Source organism: Pseudoliparis swirei, chromosome 20 (genome assembly GCF_029220125.1).
Source record: "Pseudoliparis swirei isolate HS2019 ecotype Mariana Trench chromosome 20, NWPU_hadal_v1, whole genome shotgun sequence".
NCBI lineage: Eukaryota > Metazoa > Chordata > Actinopteri > Perciformes > Liparidae > Pseudoliparis > Pseudoliparis swirei.
In genome coordinates this window covers 15,847,926-15,865,088 of record NC_079407.1, presented here as the reverse complement: position 1 = coordinate 15,865,088, position 17,163 = coordinate 15,847,926, and the positions used below count along the sequence as shown (strand labels likewise).

At 41.0% G+C, this 17,163-nt stretch overlaps 1 protein-coding gene across 1 annotated transcript in view; it reads right to left on the bottom strand.

The window, feature by feature from the left end:
- The window catches only part of b3glcta (beta 3-glucosyltransferase a), a 63,485-nt gene that overhangs the window by 29,455 nt on the left and 16,867 nt on the right, over window positions 1-17,163 (bottom strand). Inside the window, 1 exon segment of the mRNA XM_056440993.1 lies at window positions 7,812-7,851. Within this exon segment, the coding sequence (XP_056296968.1) occupies window positions 7,812-7,851 (40 nt within the window).

Sequence of the window (17,163 nt, the reverse complement as noted above, 5' to 3'; positions counted from 1 at the left end):
CAGTTCAGCAATAATGCCAGCCGCATGTGACTAACAGCAAAATCAGATAAGCAGGTAGCCAATTCCTCATTGTGCAGATAATGTGTATCCCTCATGTCGGAAGGAAGGAGAATCAGCGAGTGAAACAAAAGAAAAAAGAAACTAATTCGAACTGAATTCACTGGCCTCGTCTCCACACTAATGGGTTTCGATTAATCATCAAACAACGGACAGAAAAGGAAAAAAATCCAGGTTCCAACGCCTTCTTTACCTCCATCAGTCCGTTGTCCTTCTCCTCACAGGTAAAAATCACCTTTATGCACCCTCTCGACACTCAGGGCAGCCAATGCAAGATTACAATTGTGCAATCAATACGTCTATCTGTATTTAATTATAGAGCAAAGATTTGGCGACAAAACACATTGTATGTGGATTGGTGAGATTATCAAAGGACGCCTCTGGCCTGAGGAGAAAACATGCTCAACACTTTGTGTGTCCCTTGCCGTTATAGGGCTTGAGCATTTGATATCGTTGCTAGGGCGCTGGTAGATGGTTGCTAGGTGATTTCTACATCGTTGGTCTGAATTTCCGAGAACTGCTCGGGACTTCTGACTGTTCCAAGGGCAAGGCAGCACGCCAGAGATTACTTTGCTGTGTTTGTTGCTCGACTATATGGGACGGTTTCCTGCAAAGTGTGAGATAAGTTACATTGGCACACTTCTTTATAAAGCATGGCTAAAAAAAACATTTGCTCTCCTTGTTTTTAATCTCTATTTTTACTTAAAATTTAATTTTGTGATTTGTGTCTAGTTTGAAGCTGGGGTGCAGAACTTGTGTCTTCCACATCTGGAAGTGAGAGTAATTACACAAACAACACTCATTTTTGACGTGTGCCTGCAGATGAGCTCGATGCATTTCCCCCAGTTATTAGTGTTTGTCCTCACCATCGATTTTTTTACATTTTTTACTTTACTCCTTCCTCTGAATTCAATGTTTTTCTTTGTTTGGTGGAACGCACCCAGAAACATTTCTTGGATGCTACTGAGGATTTTCAACTATCGCATCCCGTATAGTCCTAGCTGCTCTTTCATGTTGGTCTACCCCACCCTCTTTTTTCTTTTACCATACTGACAATTATATAACAAGTGGACAACATGCTAGGGGGAATAAGCAATGTAATAAGAAAATATCTATATATTCTTTTTTAGTGAAACAAACATTTTAAAGCGTTGAACATCTTCTGCATGCATAACATTACTTGTACAACCCATTTGATGTGAAGCCCAAAGTGTTTTACAAAACAGCAAAACAACAAGAACACAATAAAATCTCAATTCAACCACACATTAACTATAAGAAGATTAAAGTCAAATTAAAAGTCAAATAGAACATATACTGGTTACCGGTGGCTGCCCGCATCCGCTTCAAAACACTGGTTCTGGCGTACCGTGCTCTGAACGGATCGGGCCCCGTCTACATCCGGGATATGGTCACACCGTACACCCCGGCACGTTCGCTCCGCTCGGCAACAGCCAATCGACTTGTGCCTCCTGCACCTCGAGCTAATCACTCGAAATCCAGACTGTTTGCTGTCCTGGCTCCTCAGTGGTGGAACGAGCTCCCCACTGACATCAGGACAGCAGAAAGTCTCTACATCTTCCGTCGGAGACTGAAAACACACCTTTTCCGACTATATCTGGATTAAAACACAGATTTGCCCTTCAGTGGCACTTAAATAGCACTTACTTATGGTACTTTTGTAGTTCGACTATGTTGAGGAAATGTTACTTCCTGTATTCTTGTTGTTCTTAGTTTGTGCTCTAGGTTGAAATGCACTTATTGTAAGTCGCTTTGGATAAAAGCGTCTGCTAAATGACATGTAATGTAATGTAATGTAATATAGGTCATCAATATATTTGTTTAACTTCTAATGGAGTTTGCTGGTCTAAGATCTACAGTCTAGGGCTGTAAAAACAAAAAACGGCCTCATATTATTAAGTATCAGCAGTATTCCCATTGGTAAGAGTATGCAATAAATTCATCTGAATAGTATTTAATAGCATGGCAACGATGTGGAGCAGCAGACTTGTGCCAAACTTGCCACAAAGCTCTTTTTTTTGGTGATTAAGTGATTTATTTTTGAAGAATGCCTCTAGGCTGAAAATCATATTCCTTGAATGAAAGAGATTGAAGGTTACTGGGGAGATGAAGCTAAAGCCCCTTTCACCTTGGAAAAGATGATTGTATTTTGCCAGGCTGATGGAACGAGAAAGCATGAGACTAGTGTTCGTTTGTCTCCCCACACGCATTCAGAATTCTACAGGTAAAAAAGAAAGACTGCATCTGCCTTGAAATATATTGGATGAAATGAGACACAGGAGAATGCTGTCTCATTCTCTCGCTGATCTGATGCTTTTCTCAGTGCACGTAGCCACCCTATAAAGGCAATCACCATCTGGTCTTCTCTGCATATGAGAAGGCAGAGGATCAGACGGATAAAAGAATCCAGAATGATAAAATAAGATGCGTTTGTACTTCTTGGTGTGTGCACGCACACGGGAGGTTGAATTAAATAGCTGCACTTTAATGTAAGCTCTCGTCGTGGCTTGGCCCCGCAGTTTTGTCACCTCATTGACACAAATCAATAGTGACCCTTCCTTCGAGCGGGATGGCAGACGTTGCCAAGTGGCCGAGGAGCTGAGAGCACACTGACCTCGAGGCACTCCTGGAGCTCTGTCATCGCCATCAGTGTCACAGAGCAGGTGTGTGTGGTCACCAGGGCCGTCACAAGAATGTTTCCTTTCAGCCCGGAGTATCTCCATCCCCACAGGTAAAGACAACAAACACACCAACAAATGAATGCGTGGGTAAGTTTGGGAGCGCAGCGTTTGATTCTAGAATTCTACAAGACAAAAGGAGGAGCGTGAGGAGGGAAAGCAGATCAATAGTGCAATTTCAATGGCAAATGTCTGCAAAAGTAGAGGGAAAGGATTTGTTCAAATGGGGGCCATTAGGCTGTTGTGGGAACAATGAAACTGTCATGACGGACCCAGAGCTCTTCATTGCCAGGACACATTCAGAGATGACAGAGGATGTCAATAGCTCATTTCCATAGTCGACGGGCCTGACTTTCTCATCCAGCAGCTGATTATGCTGGTGTAAAACCTGCTACACTCCAGTGATTCACACTATTACAGTCCCTGTGTCAAGATGGCCAAGAATCATCCGACTCCTAAAATGTCTCTCTCTTCCTCACGTCCAATCCGGCCCATCCAAGAGACAAACTACATCGCAGAGAATTGGATTGCGGTTTCCTGACCAAACTAACCATGACCGTCACACCAGACCGCGCCGGGGTTTAATAGCCAATCCACAGACATCTGCTGATATTCAATTCAATTCAAACCCGTCTCCTCAAAATTGTGTTTCCATACAATTAAACTGTTTTTCTCAATTCGGTTTATCATCTAAGAAATATAAATAAATACATTTTTTTTTAATATGTTACATTAGTTAGGTAAAGTTAAACAACACGGTTTGGCTTTAAATAGTTACGTTTGTTTCGTCATTTCATTAATGGACATATATTAAAATAAGTCAACCCTGAATTTTTTTTTCTCCTGGGACACGAACAGTGGCATCTTGGGTAAAAGTCCTGTGTTTATTTGACCCATCCCCCCTGACCTCCCCCCTGCAGACTATGATATATTTCTGATGACTCAAAAAGAAACGTAAGTTTGGGAGATTAATAGTTTTCTTCGAAATGTTATTGACAGAGCAGTCGTTTTGTATGGGAACATTTAGATCACCAGGCTGCCAAATCCAATACAGCCAACTTTTTAGGCTGTGGTTTGATTAAGCCACATCAAATGAATGTAGCTTCCCTGTAGGCAATAATCTGGCTTGTCAGAGGCCTATGTGTCTTCCAGCAAGTGAAACGATTTGCTATCAGCCTTCTTCTCATATCATTACAGACTTGTAATTGCCTTGCACCCGATCAATAGAGAACATGGTGCATTTAACTTTCAGCTTACTTCTGAAAAGGTCATTGTCATAAATATCTCAGAAAGAGGAAAATAGCAGGGGGGGGGGGGGGGCAGATGGAAAGGAATGAGTGAGATAGGTAGATGCACAAAGATGGAAAAAGAAAGAGGAAGTGTGCGTGTGTGTGTCCTCGGTATACATGAGGGGGAAGCCATCAAGGGGAAAAGTTCCTCTAAAGTAAGCTCATTACAATTTTCCCCAAATCGTAAAGCAAAGAACACACACGCACAAAACAATCACGCAGCAGATGCAACACGTAAAGGTTGGAGAAAAGGGTCTCCAGCCTGGGATAATCACACTCATTAGAGGTTCTCTAGAGTTCATGACTCTATGGACAGCTCAGCTGAAGCCTGATGAGAGCTGAACTCAACCCGTAAACATCACTTAGCATCAATAGTTCAGGAAGCTCGGGCAATTAACGCTCAACAGATTTCAGGTTTGCTTACAAAACCCATTATCCATAAAAGTGGAGAATGGATGACACCACTTAGTCTTGTTTTATCCTCAGTAAGTAACTGATTTTTTCATTCGTTTACGATACGTGATCTCACACCCGTCCATAGATGAGAAATTATTTTAAGATGGATGTGTGATTAATTAATTATGAAAATAATGTAATCAGCAGTGTTCTAATTAATATAGAAAAGCAGAACTAGCAGCGGTGGCATGCAGCCAGTCACTCGGAAACATGAGCGGGTTGGAGACATACATGCAATAAGGAAACGTAAATGCACAGGGAATATGAGCTGGTATGCAGGAAGAGTTCAGTCAACATCTTGTGAACATTGTACCTTCTTGAAAGATACAACGCGTATCTCCTGGGTGCGAGGAAGCTGGCGCCAAGCCACTCTGTGGATATAATTAAACTGCTGAGGGGATCGTAGCACTGCTTTCATGGGTGCAATCATTGTAATGGTGAGAATCTGATTTAAATTCTGGCACGCCTTCTCTGCTCTCAAGCAATACCATTCATTGTTTGTGGTACAGAGTTGCCCCGTGCCGTGAACTATCAAACACTTTACTTTAAAAAGAGAAAAACACCTTGAAAATAAGAACAACAAATGACTCCGCTTTTGTTGATGTACCTTGCTGTATGCTGAATATTTGCTGAACCAAACCCTTTATGGTTCTACAACTTCAAAAGGTGAACATCTAATGTTGTTGCTATAGTATTCCCTTGAATTCAAAGAGGTAGGTTATATTTCTACATCTGCAACAAAGGTCAACAATCATAAGAAACACAGATGGTGGCCAGGACGAAGTGGCTTTACAGGAAGTAAGGAGATCAAATCACCATTCAGACCAGAGATCAAATCCTGTTTCATGGTCTCTGAATTCAGGATTCTTTTCCTTTTGCAATATGAAATCTTGAGAAAAAAAATGGATGACGGGGCAGCCAACTGTAATATATCAGATCAAAACTTGCATATCTGCACTTGACTGACCTTTTAACTAACATGAAGGAAGAAAAATCGAGGAAATACATTGATTGCATACATTTTAAGAAAAGGTAAGAAATAGGACATCAGCTCAATAGTAAAGTAAGTAATGAGTGTGGTCTGGGTAAAAAGCCAACTCCATTTTAGTCCAAAGAGCGTCCTTTAGCCATTACATAAGAGATAAGAACATCACTGCCTCACATCTACTTACTGAAACAGCAGAGCTTGGCAGACAATATATCAAAATGTCTGAATCAGGTTAAAACTAGACTTTTGTACCGCTACCTCTGTCCAATCTGTCCAACAGCATTACTTCATTGTGTGTGCTGGAGCAGAAAAAAGGAAGACAGGACATGATCTGAAACTAACTCTATAAAAAGGTTTTATCGAAAAAGTTCTTTGCATATATTATCATTCTTTACTGCGACTGCTCAACCCGGCCACTGGTTAATAAAACCTAATCTTATCCGTTGTCATCTTCTTCTTCCCCTGACAATGAAGTGAATTTGTGTGATACAGCACAATATAATGTTTTCATATAAATCGAGATCGAGAAGAAGAAGACAAAAAAACATATTAGCGCTAAATTTCTACGGGCAATTAAAGAAATATGCTCTTGCCAGTTAACAGTTATGCTGCAAATTGTGAAGTTATGTTACAATGTGTGGAAAGCAGACGTGTTAATTTTGAGATCATTTTACATTCAGTAGGAACTTGGGGCCTATGGCACTGATGGAGTTTTTTTTTATAGCAGTTGCATTTTAACAATGCAGTTATGCATCTTTATATTGTGGCTGTCTCTTTCTCTGAGGCATTTCCGTCCTTGTTTTTTGATAAGGGCGATATTGCATTTTTCAAACCACTACAGCACAATCTGCCCGGAGGACTCACACTGCTTCCTGTAATGTGGTCATGTAGCTTTGTATTGTGTACAAACTTCAATATAATGCCTGATTTAATTCAGACATAATTGAGACATCGTTCTATTTAGGTTTGGCCCCCTCAAGAAACATTGCTTGAATCATTACTTCCAATAACTTCTAAAAGGTCACCAGTTCCTTTAGAATAAACAAGCCAGGTGTTCATTTTCATGTGGTATTGTTAAAACATTAGAAAGTCAGACAAACAATATTCTCTGCAGGCAAGTGCAGTCTTTTTTGGGGGGTGTTACAAAGGGAATTACCATGGCGGTGCCAGATAGGCTTCATTTTTGGAATGGCCGTCTGTTTATATTTCCTCTCTGTGCTGAGGTGCCAAATGAGAGCATTATCAAGTTGCTTTTGTGGGCTTTTGCGTCTGCCGTGACCCAGTTGAATGAACAACAGGCAGAGGTCCAGAAACCTGGCTCCAAACTCCACTGCATGCTCACGGAAATCACTCTCAGATGGTGATTGTGTGAGCCCCCTGTAGCATGAAAGGCACGCATGAGGTCTTTTTATTTGCTTTATTTATGAAATTTCTGGTTGCTGTCAAATCGATAAAGAGACTGGGCTACGTTATGGAAAAGTCTGAGGAACTCGGAAGATTCCATTTTCTAGGCAGGCATCACACAAAAGCCCTTTTCCAAATGTAATGAATTAGCCTGTGCCATTCCAATGTCACCATGTCCAACATTTTTCATTTCAAGATGAACTATTCATGATTGTATCAAGTGCTAATCTATTTAAATCCTTTGAGCACACAGTTAAAAATGAGAAATATTCAGTAATAGTTCATTCCTTTGAATGTCATCCAGCATTATAAATGGGTTCCTCGGATTCAGACTTATTCAAATATCAAACACAATAACTGATCAAACATTTGATCTGTACTATGATGGAGGCTTTAAAGACAGGTACTTTCAATGACAGCGACGATGCCCTTGATGTAAATATAAAATTATATTCACAGATACATTCTATATTATTGTTTTTCAGCCTGCAAATCACAATGCAATTTGTATATATAGGATATTAGTGAAACACTTACTGGGTACAGTTTATCAAACAAGGAGATAACAACTTTGTGTTTAAGAGAGAGGACTCTAGGTTATGAAAATAGTGTTGGCGACACTATTGTTACTAGGGAACAACATATTATGAAAAGGTGTACATCTATAGCTGGAGCTATAAAGCAGTATGTCTTTAGAATGATGATCAAATGTAAAGTATTTTAGTTTTTGGTTCTGAACCATCTAGAATCAAAGGTGATGGCAGGAAAGTACCCAGAAAGTAATGGTATTGTAGTTAATTGCAAAACACACATCATAAATAATAATGTGGTGAGCATTCCCTCTTTCAGTCAAGTACATTTACACTGTATGAATGGGCTGAAATCTCCCCTCCGACCGGAATTAGAAAAAATACTTACCCAGTTGATTGTTGTGGATGACATGCAAATCATTGTGGCTCTGAAAAGACAGATGTGATTTGTATTAATAATTACAGCAACAAAAAAGATCTTCAAAGACAAATCCAAAGAATGACCTATATACACCAAAAGATGCAGAAAGTGTCAAAAAAGCGTCTTGTGTGAAGATTCTCAGTTGCGGATAAATGCTCCGTTTCATCTTCCTAATCACTAATTAAGACTTAGTGACACTAAATATGGAAAGCCCTGTGGGTTATTTGGAGAAGGAAATGGGTGATACCCCACGTCATTAGTCCTTCCTAATTGTGTGGGTTTTCTGCCTGCAGCATTTTAGCTCCTCCGCGCATTCGGCTCAATTAAGGCGCTCGACAGCGTTCCACCTCCAGAGCTGTCGATGCACGCGGCAGACCACGGAGGGATGAGTAAATCAATCACAAGCCGAGCAAACTTTGAACAGCTCTCTTTTCCCCCTATCTTCTTGAGGAAATCTTTCAGTCGTTGGGAGAAGGCGAGAATGTGCAAGTTCTGGCTGTTTCTGTAACTTGTGAACGAGAGTGGCAGAGTATTAATAGATAATGACAAAGCCAGGCCTGTTTTGATTTATGACTTCCTCTAGACTAACAATCATTTTACTGGCAAGCTGTTGCAGCCTTCGGAGAGCTTAACGAAGTCATGAATTCACTCTCAGTGGGTGTGTTGCAGTGGTTACAGTGAATCACAATGCTTTGGTGGCAGGCCTATATGTAACCCACCATCTCAGCACATTCGGAGGGCGAGCACATTTCATCATAGAAAACACATCATTCAGTCAATTACCTGCCCGTGAACAGTTTCTTGCAACTGTTATGGCAACACATTATTTATTTTTCGGTGGGGCACATGATTCTGACACTTTCTACCTCTCCTATTATATTCATCAAGTCCTGAAACCAGAACTTTTTCCAGATGCACAAATAATCATACAAAGTTCTCTATATATACAGCGATGATTCGTGCACACGGTCGGATGTAGTCATATTTATGGGTTAAAAGAAAAATATATGCACAGGCAGACAGGAGCATATCAGGTTTATTTAATTCAGTGGATATATCAGCTTAATTGTACTCGGTTGCAAGAGTCATGCTCGCAAGGTTTTCTTATCGCACACACTTCTCCTCTGAAATCATTTCCTCAGCTGAAGAGGGAAAACATGCATAAGCCGGGAGAATTTGACTGGTTATCAGATAATTACTTTTGTACATTTTTTGCAACGTCAACAGATATGATATATCGCAACAGGCAAATAATCATAACATAAATTTGCCTGGATGAATGTGGTTGCTGTGACAGAAGAGTGGCAGGTGCAAATATTTGTTTACTCTTCCTCCTCCAGCACAACTCAACTCTGAGGCAGATGAAACAGAAAATCACTGCACTGTCGAGCAAAATAAATCAAGACCTGCGTTGTGATGAATGGACTGGTCAGGGAGACGTTACCAATTACTACTCACGACGCTGCCTTAAGAAAAAGAAAAAATAATGCGTGAGGTTATTTTTATTCATGAACCTGCTGAACATGTTCACTATCCACCGTTGACTGTCACATCTATATTTGGTTGCCTTTGCAAAAGTCCCGAAGATTGAGGGTTGATGGGCGTTTTAGTTTGGCGCATGCTGTTGGATGGTGAGTTTTCAGACGGTACCGAAGATCTGTTTGTCAATCTTTAGTCTTAAATTGTTTATAGCACAACTTGCACATTACTCCTTCCACGCTCACCGGCATGGTCACAAACAACTGTGCAGCTCATGGGTGCATTACTCAAACTGGACTTCTTGGATCACATTTCTCACCTCTTCCTATTTGTCGGGGCTGAACACCCGTTGGAGATACCTGAATTATGTCTTTATGTCTTCATGCTTTCTTACGTTTATTAAGACAACTGATCAATTATAAAAAAGATTGATTTCCAACCTCCACGGTGAGATTGAACAATACTGATATGATGTCAATGCAGTGTTTCCCCGACCACTTGAAATCTCCGCTCGCCACCCTGTAATTTTCGGCTACCTACCATTGAAGCCACCTCCCCCCCAACACTTCTCGGCTCGCGCGGCAGAGCGATGCGCGCATCACGGCATCGGCGCTCTGCCGTGATGCAGACTGAGACACGTCCGCGCACACGGGTGAGCACACTCTCACTAGCACCCCCTCCCCCCGTCAACAACTCTTCTCGGCTCGCGAGCGGCAGAGCTCCGATGCCGGCGCGCGCATCGCTCAGCCGTGATGCGCACACACAGGTGAGCACACTCTCACTAGCCCCCCCCCCCCCCCCCTCAGCATATTTTTCTGATCGAAATAAACTAAACTAAGGGGTTAAATCGGGCCCCATTTGTGAATCCCACAGAACCAAACCCACCCCGGGATGGGTTGTAGGAGTAATCACACAAGGTGATTCTCGCCAAACCGTCCCACCCCGTTGGGGAGGTAGGCGATTCAAAATCATACTCGCCTATGAATCGCTCCTCCCGTGTAGGCGATTCTGAATCGCCTATCGCCCACCTCTCCTGTGGGATTCACAAATCCCTGCTGCTTTGCTGGAAATCACTTCTACTTATAAACTCTGGTTCGGTGCTCCGTGATGTCACTAGCGACGTCACAGCACAGAACCAAAGCGCATTGTCATGTGACAATGTTTCCATGATGACGGACAAGGCCGCGGAGATCGAAGGCATTGACAAGAAGTGACCTCCACCAGGAAACCTGTTTATATGTATGTATCAGGGCTCTCAAGTGTCACGCATTGAGCGTGAGACTCACGCATTTCGGTCTTAACTCACGCACTCCCGCCACACATCGTATTTCTCACGCTGAAAAGAACTCTCGGCTCTTTAATGTTTTAATGCAGGGGTGCTCAATACGTCGATCGCGGTCGCCGCAGAGTTCCGACGCCGGTCTGCGCGCATCGGGACGGAGCAAAGAAAAAGTCACAAGCATGTATGTACATCTATGTATATATGTTTACCATTTTAATTCCTTTTTATACCGAGTCAGGCCTGTACACCAAGTCCATTGTTCCTGCGAAGACTCGCAGCAGAAGACGCTACGCCAGGTTCACGAACTCTGTACCGAACTCTGGCAACAGGAATTCAGCCAGGAAACCACATGGGGACCCCACTGGACCACTGCCAAGGGGGACTTGGGACCACTAAGGACCAGTGGAGGGCTGAACAGGAGCCGGAGCGAGCTGCATAAAATTCAAAATACAATACACCAAAAAAAGTAATAAGAAAGTCGAAACAAAGCCATAGAATAGTTGGGAGGAAAAAGTGATAAAAAAGTTAGAGTATATATGTAAAAAAAAAAGAACAAATATAGTACATCCTAAAAAGTCATAGAAAAGCTTTTGTAAAGTTCACCATATAAAAGGCATCAACAAGTCATCATAAATTAATTCATAGAAAAGTAATAGTTTAGTAAGTCAAAGAAGTCAGAAAAAAGAGTATCTCATTAAAAGTCAGAAAATAAATTAGTTTAAGTTTGAATTTAAAATGTTTGCTTTCAATATTCAACGACATCAAACACACCACAGAGATGTTGTCTCAGTTTGTATAACATTCATTTTGCCGCATATCTAGAGAAGAGGAAGAGGGAGAATAACACCACCTTTATTAACAAGCGACACAACAGAGAGTTACATGTATAATACACAACAATATCCTTAAAACCAATGTAAAGATTGAGAACCTGTGACCCACGAGAAGAGGAGGTGGCGCCTCTATTTCTGTATTTCCCCTTTTCTTTTGGGACAAAGCTGAAGCCTCTTCAGTCGTCGTGCACCTGCAACCGTCTACACCAGGAGTCCCCAAACTTTTTCCTGTGAGGGCCACATAACTTTTCCCTTCTCTGGTTGGGGCCGGGGTCAGTTTGTAACAGAAAAAGTGTGACGATCGTAGGGGTGCCTAAATGTAAACATGTATTGCTTTCCAGAAACCCACACATAACCAAATATTAATAACCCTTCCCGGGATCTTCACACGTTCTATTTGACAGCGGCTAGTCTAGGATTTGCGTGGCCAGACTGAAAAAATAAATAAATGTGTCTCTGGTATTGTTCAGGGGGCCGGGCCAAATGTGCAGGTGGGCCGTATCCGGCCCGCGGGCCTTAGTTTGGGGACCACTGGTCTACACAATGAACACCAACCTTTGTTTATGGAAGGAAATGAAATTGTTGCAGTTTGCACTTATGAATGTTTTTAAAAATTTTAATTAATTTTGTAATGACTTAATAAAGTAATAATTTTAATACAAGTACGTTTGTATGACTGTTTTTAGGAAACACTAAGGTACCTACTTCTGTGACAATGGGATTGGGCATCTGCCCATATATAAATATATGAATATATGAATATTCATAGTTTTCCCACAGTTGAAGATTGACACTGCTCTGCATGAATTTGATTGAAGAAATTTAATTTGCTGTTAATTGCACAAATTGGCCATTCAACCCAAGATTCTTGCAAAAACAGATGATTGCATGCACAGGCAGACAGACGCATCTGAACCAATGACAGAGGAAGCTGTGAGTGCCAGAGGCAACACCACTACTTGGTTATGTTAAATACATAAAACATCATAGTTTGGCTTAAAATCACAACAAAATTCAAACAAAGCAAAAGTACTTGTTAGGTTGGAGCTATAAAACGACAGCGTACCCAGACACGTCACCCAGTCTACAAGGACTTCCTCAGACTTGTCTGTGATGTGTCAAAACTAAAGTAAAAGTTATGCCGTTTGATTTTCCCATGTGGGACCTCGACACAAGTGCAGTGTTTCCCCCACCATTCTATCAGGGTGGCGGCCCGCCCCCCTGAAATCTCCGCCCGCCACCCTGTAATTTTCTTTATCGCGCCAGATTACTTACAGCAGAAGTAATTTAAGGTCCCTTTTCTTAAAGACCATGTCTTTGTTCTTTTATTAAACTAAACAGCCGTCTGTTGTTGATCGTCTCTACACAGCAGCATGTCATTTCTGTCTCTACGTGTTACGTTAACACTTCTCGGCTTTCCGTCTCGCACGCCGCAGAGCTCCGATGCCGGAACACCAACATGTTTCAAGTGTTTGCGTCGGTCGGTCGGTCCCCCCCCCCCCTCCTGAAGCTGTAAACCTAGGGGAAACACTGCAATGAATATACATTTATTCTGTTTTAATAATCTAATTAGTTTATTTAGATTTTTGGGGGGTTTATTGACCATAAAGATATATATATTTTTAAAACATGTCAGAGGAAGGAATTCCGGGACCGATTTTAACCAGTATGAATATGACAAATAGTTTATTTTTTGCAGTGTTGATATTCATTACGATGTATTTTTCCTCATGGGCACAATCGCCAATTAAAATGTAAACAACCTGGTAAAAACAAAGTGAATGCACTAACAATTTACATGGTCAAAACCATTTAAAATCCTGCTCCATGAGACCACTTTTTAAAAAAAGGTGGATGGTCACAAATGAGTGACTCCGGGGCCACACGTCTTTCTCTGGTAAATGATTCAATATTCTGCGCAAGAGTGAACTCCGATCTCGTCTAACATCATTTTCGCCATTACCGAAGGATGAATTCTTCTGGGCTCACAGAGCTCGGCTCTTTTTGGCCTCCGATGGTTCTGCACACAGGTAACGCTCTCGTTAATCCCATCTGACAGCCGGCTGTCAGCCATTTGCAGCAGGAATCAGACACCCATAGGTGTTAAAAAGGAATTGCTATGAGTCTACACTGTCTATCTGAAGGGGATTAGTTTCACCGTGCCTTGAGCGCTTTTGGTCTCTGGCACGTCAGCGCTGATGCAGACGGACAAAAAGATTCTGCCTTGTGTAGTTTAACCTCAAAACACTGGCAGCGTAGCGGCTGAGGTGTACATGCATAAGCTTCTTGGGATGCTCAACCTTCGTTATTTAATTATTTAATCAAGGACACCCACAAAGACAACCCTTTTAGCTCTGCCTTTGATTTGGAGGCCTGACACACACATGCACGGCAGAGCTCCTGCCCAATGCTGCATCCCGAGGGCACAGGCGCTCCACTGATGTGAGTGACCCGTCAGGTCCCATTAGCTTTCTGTTCACTGACGGCAAGAATTATTTAAGGTTACTGGATTTTCTGAATTTTGACATGTGAGGGGAAAAATAGGGAATGTCTACAGAAGCGAGTTGTCTCGATGGACCTTACAATCTGTTCTTAACTGAGGAATAAAGTTTTGCAAATTGTCACCTCGATTTTTAAAGATGCTTTCAGATCTATTGAGCCGGTTTAAGCATGAAAACCCCCTTTGAATCCTTTCTCCATGTCAGGGAACTGCATTCAACAGTCATTTTTCACAGCAAAAGCTCTTAATGTGTGATGACTTAAAGATTTGGAATGTCTGCTGCATTGAAACTTCAGAAGGACATTTTTCATAACAGTGTTCAGCTTTTAGTTGAGTTCAACTGGAAATTGGGAGAAAATAACAGTCTGAATGGATTAAAAAGGACACTCTGGCAGGGGGACAGACAATGAAAATCAGCCTGTAATTGGGTGCATTTACATTTTAATTTAAAGTGTTCATCAATGTACATTGTCCCTCTGGAACAAATAAAAACTTGAAAGACAGAAACAACTGTTAACTTGCTTTTAATGACAATTGTCAATTCCCCATTGATGATGGTCCACCTGAAAACAAAGGCTCTCTGTAATTGATCTTTCACCAAGTTACTGTTGCTAAGCCTGTCAAGCCCAGCCTTCTGTTCTCATACATCACATCTGCAGTTAACAAAGATTACTGCGGCAGATTTACCACTTGAAATCTGTATTTAAAAAAATTAACAATACCTCGTTAATTTGAGATGCAGGTAGACGAAAGCAGGCTTTCCACTTCTAGCCACCGACTGTCAACTTTAGTGGCCGACATGACAACCGTCAATGCTAGATTTGATCAGATGTGACTGTACTGGCTAACACACCAACTGGCTTCATGGAATGGTTAAGAAGGCCGTCTTGTGATTTGTTTATGTCTGCAGTGGACTCATTTTAAAACGAGATTCTTGTAAAAATGTCATGCTATATAAAACATGCAACAGTGTCTACATGGATGTACCTTGTGAGAACAAAATGTTATCCTTCTTATATTTAAAACCACTTTTTACAACATAAAAAGTGTGTTGTATTTTCAAATCAGTTGGTAGATATTTCAACACTTTCTCCCTTTTAACTTCAAACAAAACCCTGTGTAGCTGCTTAGCTTAATATTATGAGCAAAAACACTGTTGGAAATACAAATGTTATGAGAGAAAATACTTGCACAATTAGGACCAGTCGATGTGTTATGCAAAGCTAACAGCCAACTTTGGCGGAGGTTTATAGAATATACGCTTACTAAAATACAATAAAGAGCAGGACATAACTGGTCCTAGACTTTGATAGAATCCAGATCCAGCATACACAGATTATCAGATACTAAATAGTGCACAAGCTACTCATAAATGGGATTTTACTCACGTGACCTCTAACGCCACAGTACAATTTAGTTTATGATGGGCTCATATGGAGGATTGTAGTACGTTAAAACACTCTGGTTAATCAATCCATACTTTTATGCTGTTGGATTTTTGGAAAAGGCTATAAATAACACATTTTCCTCCAAACTCTTTAAATGCTGAGTATTGTGTTCATGAAGAGATCGATGCACCCGGTTTCGGCATGTGCAAGTTTGACAGGGACACAGACTGCTATGAAGTGCTGTGAGCACTAAACCACGATCTGGTTCTTTATCGGCTTTTTCTAACTCAAACAAAAACAAAACCATTACTTAACAGTCAAAGTAAGTAAAATAAATAAGTGGGCAAATGTTATAAATATAAGTCATAGAAGAAGTAAAAAACGTTCCTACAAAATAGAAAAACTAATTACTAAATGAAATTAAATACTTGTTTTAGGGTCTGCTAGAGCATAATTATCTGTTTTAGTTTTTTTCCTTCGAGAAAAAATTTATCTGAAACCAAAAGGGAGACTTTTTTCTATTCTTTTATTTTTTTGTTTCATGATGGCGTCTCCTAGTTTTGCATTAAATTTGACAGAATCGCGTTATGGAGACTTTTATTCGATTCAGCCAAACACATTTTTTTATAAAGCATGAACGTCGGCATCCTTTTCCTTCTTCCTTTTAATAATCAAACAAATATTGTGGACTAGAATCCCCGCCTGGCGGTTATATGCCTCTGCCAACCAGTCATGTGGCATCCATATCTTTTTAAAATGTAATAACTCCAATTTGTTATCCTTTTAGACATTTTTGTGAAATTTTCATAATTAGCATGAATGATTGAGTTATGGCCCAAAACGTGCCTTATGAGGCCACAGTGACCTTTAATCCCCACACAGTTCAAACTTGAGGCGGGTAGGGTCGTGCTTTAATCCTTCAAACAGCAGTTTGATCCCCTGTTCCGCTAGTTAATGCCATGTTACCTTGGGCTTAATGTGCTCTATGAATGTTAGTTAGTCCTGATGGGCAGGTGGGACCTTGCACGATAGCCCTTGCTATCAGTGTGTAATTGGGTGTCCATTTCTCATTTGAGTGTGCTTGTGCCAAATTTGAACTGTGCATAAGATGTTCCTGAGACCACAATGATGGACCTGCTGGACACAAAGCCCACCAACAAAATGCCTATGGTTCCAGCTTTTGACGGCACAGAGACCAAATAAAAAAAGACCACTGGCGAATAACTACAAGTTATTTCATTTGGACCACAGGTTGTCCCAAAAGTATGGTTCCAATGGATAATGGATGCAGGTGTGTGTGTGTGTGTGTGCGTGTGTATACCACCTGGAGAACTGTTGACAAGCACAGATTGTGTCCAGTTGCAATGGGATTTCCAGGTGCAGCATTCATGCAGAATACAAATAGATTAAACATTTTCTGAGAAAAGATCATTGCAGCGGAGTTGAGGCAATGATTCAGACATCAGTCACATCTCATCTTAAGTTTGTTTTTCTTTTCAACAACTGCCTCAGTAATGAGATGCTAAATGATAATACAAAAATACTTTCAAGCATGTACTTACAGCCATTTAGGGAGTACATGGTTTCAACGTTAATATTTAGAAATCGTTTGGCAAATAAGAAATGTCTTCTATGTGGGTGCCATGTTTATACTATTTATTGTAATTTTGGCATTGTTTAGAATTCTAGTAAATGTGCTGTTGAGTTCCTGCACAAAGCCGAAGAAAATTTGTTGTATTATGTAACCTTGTGAAGCCACCATTTAGCCTGGAAAACACATGAAATAAGTGAATGACTCACAAAGATCAGCGCTTTCAATTACTTCTGCTGGACTGGT